Source organism: Oncorhynchus masou, chromosome 17, assembly GCF_036934945.1.
Source record: "Oncorhynchus masou masou isolate Uvic2021 chromosome 17, UVic_Omas_1.1, whole genome shotgun sequence".
Classification (NCBI taxonomy): Eukaryota; Metazoa; Chordata; class Actinopteri; order Salmoniformes; family Salmonidae; genus Oncorhynchus; species Oncorhynchus masou.
Genome location: NC_088228.1, coordinates 43,728,430 through 43,736,193, shown reverse-complemented (window position 1 = coordinate 43,736,193; position 7,764 = coordinate 43,728,430). Strand labels below are relative to the sequence as shown.

The 7,764-nt window shown below is 45.1% G+C and overlaps 1 protein-coding gene across 1 annotated transcript in view; it reads right to left on the bottom strand.

Annotated features, from left to right (window-relative positions):
• Positions 1-5,515: 5,515 nt before the first annotated feature.
• LOC135558282 (uncharacterized) overlaps positions 5,516-7,764 on the bottom strand; it is a 70,264-nt gene continuing 68,015 nt past the window's right edge. Inside the window, exon 9 of the mRNA XM_064991998.1 lies at positions 5,516-6,689. Within this exon, the coding sequence (XP_064848070.1) occupies positions 6,102-6,689 (588 nt within the window). The 3' untranslated portion in view covers positions 5,516-6,101. The remainder of the gene's footprint in view (positions 6,690-7,764) is intronic.

Below are 7,764 nucleotides of genomic sequence, written 5' to 3'. Positions count from 1 at the left end.
CAATCATTGAGTTCGGCCATTTGTAATCCCACCCACCTACTTGGTGCGAGGTCAGTACCAGATATCAAACGAGGCCGAATATACCAGATATTCACGGCACGGCACCGTCCTGCAGTGGAAAATGCACCATAACTCTGTTATGGCTCGTTGGCCAGATAAACACCAAAATAAGGTCTGTGATAAACACAGGTTTAATGTTTTGTTCTATGAGATAACCTACATCAGCTAATATACTGTCACGACTTCCGCCGAAGTCAGTCCCTCTCCTTGTTCGGGCGGTGTTCGGCAGGTCAGGTAGTCGGCAGTTCTTGCCATCACTGATCCATTTTTAATTTTCCATTGGTTTTGTCTTGTCTTCCTTCACACCTTGTTCCCATCAATTACATGTTGTGTATTTCCCCTCTGTTTCCCCTCATGTCCTTGCTGGTGATTGTTTGTTGTATGTATTGGTAATAGTTATGTTCTGGTGTGCGACGGGTTTTGCACCCTCTTATTTTATTTTGTATATTCATTAAACGACTCCGTTTATACCAAGTTCGTTCTCCTGCGCCTGACTTCCCTGCCACCAACACGCACCCATTGCATTTGGTTTTTGGGAATTTTTAAGCATTTATTTCATCAAAACAAGCAAATGTGATGTTGTGGCCATGGAGTCCCTGTGTCACTTCCAAGACAACCCACATCCCTTGGTTCTTCTCAGGGTCTCCTCCATCTGGCTTCCCTGTAAGTTCCACGCATATGATGAATCCGCATCACAGGTCGCCCAGATCTTGATTCCATATTTTGCGGGTTTAGACGGTAAGTACTGCCTGAAGGGGCAGTGGCCACTAAATGCTATAAGCTGCTCATCAACAGTAACGTTGGGCCCAGGGTTGTAAAACAGGGGAAGATGGTTCAACCACTAGTCCCACACTGACCCGATTGCCGCTATCATGTCTCTCTGCAGCTGAGCTGGTCTCGTGTCTCGTTATCGAAGTGGAAGTAAATTAAAGTAGAAGTAATTAAATGTGGGTTTTAAGGTAAGTGGTATGCTGTTAATATGTTTAATCATAGACCATATGAATACATTTGATTACTTCAGTAGTAACTTTTCAATATGACCCCACCTGGGATTTGGGGCATGATGATCTGCTGCACCATGAAGTCTGCAGCATTATCAGAAGTCCCCTACACATTCATTACATTACAGTACAGCTGTTAGCAAAATAGTGTTATTTTAGTTATCCCTTAATCTTTTCTCATCATTGATCAAATGTTCCTTCAGCATTTTGAGGGTTTTCTGTATATTTGTCTAATGATGACGGGGTATTGTTTTAATGTTACTCCTGAATCGCCATGATAAATATGAGTGTTTTTATTGAGTGTATTATACAGAGCTGAGATTTACTCTGAAGTCCTAAGTGTAGGAATACAGGTGAAATCCGTCATTGACAAAGACATGGTGGCAACGTGAAAATCCATAACCGTCAACCAGCCCAGACTCGTGTGATAAAAAAGAAGAAACAACATTAAAATAAAACATTGTCATGCACACATAGACATGTTATAAAGGTGCTACTTTATTATAAAAGTAAAAACTTGAGACTGATATTTTATTAATGATTATAAAACATTTACAATCTTTTGGACATTTTTTCCACGTTAAAACCCTGTGTCACATTAAAACATCCTAGACCACAGAAGCTAGCAAGGACAAGCCATTGGGCCTTCACATTTAGGAGATAAGTAAGCTGTGACAAGCATTCATATTTCCACCAACACCAAGTCTTTCAGCATACCACCAACAACAAGTCAAATAGTTCTGTATAACATCACAACAATAATATTACACACCATTTGCCTCAACATGTCTTCGTCAGTTATGTGCTAAACTGAAAGGTAACAGGAAATATAAATTGATGCACAGTACATTATTTGCCAAAATATGCAGTTGCGAAAGATGTCTCAGTAAGTACTATTTATCCGTTATTTGGTCTTTGGTCCATGTCTTTGTAGATTCAGTCTGTGCTAAACGGGTTGAATGAAAGGTCAGTGAATATCCTCAGGCGACGAGCAGTGGCAGTGCTAGATCTGTGCCCAAAAGATGCTCAAATCATCTCAGCTGTTAGTCATTGGTCATATCACACATATGCTGCACTATTGATGTTGAAAGCATGCAGGGTCGGCATGACCCCCAGCCCCTGTTCTGCTCCAACCCCACATCTCTCCATGGGTCCCTCAGAAGAAGCAACATCAAAGGTATATATCCTCAGCACAGAGAGAGGAGAGAAGTAAAAAAAGACAGGAGAGGCTTCCTCCCTCCTACTGGCAACCTCCCGGGAGCTCTAGAGACATTTTTATTATTTGGTGTATGGAGAGTTAAGGGGGTCTCTCTCTCTCTCCCCCCCCTCCCCCATTATAAGACAGGAAAACAAAAAAACAAACATCAGGAAATAAATTAGGTAGCACAATATTTTGTTACTTTTTTTCATTTTCATCTGGTCAAAAACATGCATTTTGTTTCAAGCAGAAAAAAATGTACCAACAGTATTAAAGAAACAACTGCCGTCTTCATGGCAGTGGCATCCGCTATTTAAACACGTATCATGGTCAATAGGTAAAAACCGACATTGACTTCTGCCTGGGGAGCGAATCACAAACGCCCTTCACTACACTTACTGCACAATACAGCCCTGCAGCCCTCCAATACTCCATTATCCTGGCCATAAAATGTCATGTTAACAACGGCCAATAGAAATGACACATTAACTGCCAATGCTAATGCATCTCATACCTTTCTTTCTTTCTATCTCTCAGGGATCAGCTAACAAAAGGTCCAGCGTAGAGATTGTGACATCTGTTGTTCTGTGAAATATCTACCCAAATGTTGTCACCATATGTACTTACCAACTCGATTAGTTTCATATGAAGTGTGTGTGACTGCCTGGCTCAGTTAGCAAGCTAATGTTAGCTAGCTAGCTAACTATTGAGCAGGTGCACATGATCAAACTGAACCTAACTAAAAATCTTTCTTCAAGCACAATACTCCTAGACATAAAAGATGTCAAGATTGCTCAAGAAAAAATAAATGAATTTTGCAGCTCTATTCTTTTAGCGAGGACAATTCTGATGAAAAGGTGGAGGATTACACCGGGAAATGTCCCTATTTTTTACTATTTCTTGTCACTTCGGTCAGCTCCCCTATGTGGAGGTTTGTGCTCTCTGATTGGATCAAAGTTCAGTTTAAGGCCACTGACGAGCATTGAGATTCTACAAGTAGAAACCGCAAGTTTGTCGGCACCAGGTCGGCACACAGCAGGGACATCTTTTGTTCTAGAAAGAGAAGGAATGGCCTCCTAGTGGCGTGCCCAGAGAGGTGCCGTTTCCCTCGCTCCGGTGAAATAGATTCAGCCTCTTGAGTGTCCTTACTATGAAGCCCACCAAAAATGTTTGAGCACGAGCAAGCACATCGATTAAGGTTGTAAATGTTATTCCCGTCGAAACTGGGTCTGTGCCCCACCTCGTCCACCCATTCAACATGTTCTAGACACGCCACTGCAGCCTTCTACTGTGCTAAGTACCTATCCGCAGTCCGATTTCTCTGTGTGTCTGTAACATAAGTCCTGCGAATTTCTTTACAAGGCTCTACACCACAGACCTTGTGGTATATGAATTCAACTCAACATTAGACCACTTTTGAGATGTGAAAAGGGAGGACTTAGGTGTGAGGTTGAACTATCCCAATAAGTTTGTCAGTTGTTGCTCTGTGGTCAGTCACTGTGGTCAAAGCTCAATAGTTCTGGATGGAATTAACAGTGTGAGGCAACTTGATGTGGACCACTGTGTCACGCCTTGGTCTTAGTATTTTGTGTTTTCGTTAATTAGTTGGTCAGGCCAGGGTGTGACATGGGTTTATGTTGTTGTATTTCGTAGTGGGGTTTTTTAGTTATTGGGATTGCGGCTGAGTAGGGGTGTTGCATAGGTTTGGCTGCCTGAGGCGGCTCTCAATCAGAGTCAGGTGATTCTCGTTGTCTCTGATTGGGAACCGTATTTAGGTAGCCTGGGTTTCACTTTGTATTTCATGGGTGATTGTTCACGTCTCTGTGTAGTTTCACCAGATAGGCTGTAATTAGATTTCACGTTCCCACGTTTCCATTCCCACATAAAACGCGACAAAGCGCCTATGCAAAGCCCTCACTATGTCACTCAGAAACTTATTCCTGCCAGCTGGAAATCTTTGCCAGTGTGTCGGCAACCTGTCCTTCCCCCTCAGTCTAGTCTAGTAGTCTACTGATGTTACAAGCGGGATTCAGAAATTAGAGAGAGATGTTTTTATTTGAGAAGAATATATTAACCTTTTCAATGCTAGTTAAGGATACTATAATTATCACTTTTCACATTTATTAACGACAAAAAGGTAAGACATGTTTTTATTTTCATTCTGGTGCCGCTCTGAACACAGAAGCTTGTTAGTTAGCTAGCTAGCTAGCTGGTCCAACATTAAGCTAACTCTCTGAAGCTCAAAGATGGTCTAAGTTCCTTCAAGCCACTCCTCTGTAGGTATAATTTTGTGGCCCTAATTCCGATAATGCATATCATAACAACAAGATGCCCAGCGCATCAAGCCAAGCCTTCTTCACCCTCTCTCGCTCACTCCCCAAATTTCAGTCGCATATTGTGCACAGCACCCGTCTGTCCAATGCATGTAAATAGCTTGCCCGCTCCATAGCAATCTGCTCAATCTGCACTGATTGGTGAAGTCATTTAATGTTGAGCTAAATGTAAAGAAAATATATATATTTCAGAGGTTTAAAAAGGAACAGAAAGGAACAATATAAACATAGCCGCGTGAAGTAGGGGTGCTACCTGATCAATCGAAATGTATTTAATAATAATGATTAACAAAAAAGATATAAAATGTTTGAAGTAGGCCTGTATTACCCCTGTATTGCCGTAGTAAAAGACTCCTAATGTAGTTAGTCAGTAGTCTTCTAAGTGACACCATCGATAATGTCATCAGGGGGTGGGGACTTCTAAGTGAAGCCACCCGGGTGTCTCCACATTTCTTTCCTCTGTCATCTTTGCGAGAATGTGTGTTTTCATGCACAACAATGTTTTCCTACAGTGTGTGTGTTTGCACATGTATCTGTGATTGCATGTTATCATGTCGTGCGTTCTGTACAGGGCATGCTTTATTAAGGGTACCATCTTTATACAAAAATAAATATATATGTAAAATGTCACACAAATGGGTGTGTAAGGTAAGGTAAAGTGAATAGTGACACTGTTATCCAGTGCAAAACGTGATGCTCAGTCTGGTCTCGTCGGACCTGTTGTTGGAGTCTGGCTCAAATGATTCAGGCTCGGGTTAGCCAGACTGGGTTAGCCAGACTGGGTTAGCCAGACTGGGTTAGCCAGACTGGGTTAGCCAGACTGGGTTAGCCAGACTGGGTTAGCCGTTAGCCAGACTGGGTTAGCCAGACTGGGTTAGCCAGACTGGGTTAGCCAGACTGGGTTAGCCAGACTGGGTTAGCCGTTAGCCAGACTGGGTTAGCCAGACTGGGTTAGCCAGACTGGGTTAGCCAGACTGGGTTAGCCAGACTGGGTTAGCCAGACTGGGTTAGCCGTTAGCCAGACTGGGTTAGCCAGACTGGGTTAGCCAGACTGGCTCTGTGATACATCTCAAAGACGTAGAGTAGCTCTGGTTCTGTTGGTCCAGTGGTGTACATGAGGAGGAACCCTTGGAACTGGGTTCCTTTCAAAGCTACGACTGGCTCTGGAACCCCTATCTGGAATCCCCCTGTCAGTGAACCAAAAAGTCAATTTCCACCACTGGTTGGGTCTGGTGTCTGCCCCTGGGTCAAAGACCTTGTCTAAACCTGGTGAAGCCTCCACATCCACCTCCAAACATTGTCTTCTTCTTTTGTCACTGGATGTGGCCATAATCATATCACTGGAGACATTGTATTATGGAAGTGACTTCCGATGCTTGGTTTCACCAGTGGGTCTCATTGCTATATACATTGTTGCCAGTCCCTTTCATAGCTCATACCAGGTGTAGACAGGGTCAGAAGAACCCAAACAGGTCTGATCCCCACAGTGTGTGAGCCAGTGTCTCTCAGCTACAGGCCAGTGACGTACATCTCCATCCCGTCGTTGAAGGTGAAGATGGTGGTGGTGCTGGCTGTGTTAGCACCCTGTTTCACATCACTGATGGTCTCATAGAAGTTCTCCCCCCCAGGCAGGGCCTTGGTTAGAGGGGCCGGGGGACCTGCTGGAGGTCCCTGGGGGCACGGGGCACCTGGAGACGGCGCTTCCTGCTGAGGAGGCTTCTTCTTGGGCTTCAGTGTGGCGTTTGACCCCAGTACACCAATATTGGTACCTGCCTGCTCACGTTTCCGGTGGGAGTCTATAGTGGCGTACGCCGGGGCAGGCTTGGCTACCACACAGGCGGGCCAGGTCCTTTCGCCAACTGGTGCGTAGCAGGGCTCCTCGTGGGATCGCGCCTGACCACCCTGGATCCCACGGCCACGACCCCTCACCCCTCCCCCGGAACCGACCCACGCCCCATTCCCTCCTGCTCCTCCTCCCCCACCTCCTCCATTCTCCTCCACAGAGCACTGGTTTTGGGGGAGCGTATTGGCTCCATTGTTGTCCGGGGGAGGTTTCTTCTTCTGGGTTTTACACACAGTGGAGTAGGTGTCAGAAATCTGAAGTCAAGACAGAGAGAAGGAGAAGACACACTGAAACACTGTGCTTTCAGAGCCACATACAGTACAACTGTGGTTACACACATCTTATACATGCAGTCTTTTGTTCAATGGCGAGAAGGTTATAACACATGAGAATCACTTACTGTACACGGAAATAAAGGATTACAAAATATTACAATATTTGACCACAATGATTTTGTTCTACTAAAAATGTGTTGTACTAAATTGTATTTTTATGATTCATAATGCTCAACTGAACACCTGTATTTTACTGTAAATTATACGGTAATTCCTTTTTTATCAACAGTGAAATACTGCAGCATACAGTACATTATGGTCTGGCATTGTGGGATATTGTTGTGGGCGGGGAAAGAATTGCTGCATTTTGAATGGTTCTGTTATTCCACCCCACAGTATCCAGTACAGTAGCATATCACAAGGCACGTACAGAGAGCTGCCCCCACGGTGGCACTCGCATTGAACACACCTACTGTTTGCTCCAGGGCAAGGTGGGTCTGGGCCGGGTTTTCTCCCTCTCTCTCACCTCCAGTGTCCAACCTTGTTACAGCGTCGCTCCTCCTCCAACACCAGCCCAGGCCGATGGACATCAACCTTCACCACACCTAACCCCTTCCTCTCTCTATACTATCCCTCTCACAGAACCAGACTAGAACCAGAAAGCATCCATCAACACACCAGCAGAGGCGCAAAGAAGGACCAAAGCGCTAGACCCGGAGCGAGCAGGCCACAAGGGAGTATCATCCATGACCTCCGGATTTTGTGCTCCCAGGTGTGTCTGCTTGCTCCTCAGGTTGTCCTTCTTCCCCTCTGCAGATCCAGCACCAGACCCAGTCACAGCACCAGAACACCAGAAGAGGGGTGGAAGAGGGACCAAACACCAAACCTTCACCTGGTGCGAGCGGACCACATGGAAGTACCACCATTGACCTCTGGTCTAGGGCTCCCAGTGTGTCTGCTCATCAGGTTGTCCTTCCTCCCTGCTACAGACCCAGATCCCGACCCAGCACCTGCAGCAGCCACAGCTCCTGGTTCCTGTTTTTCCCCCAGTCTC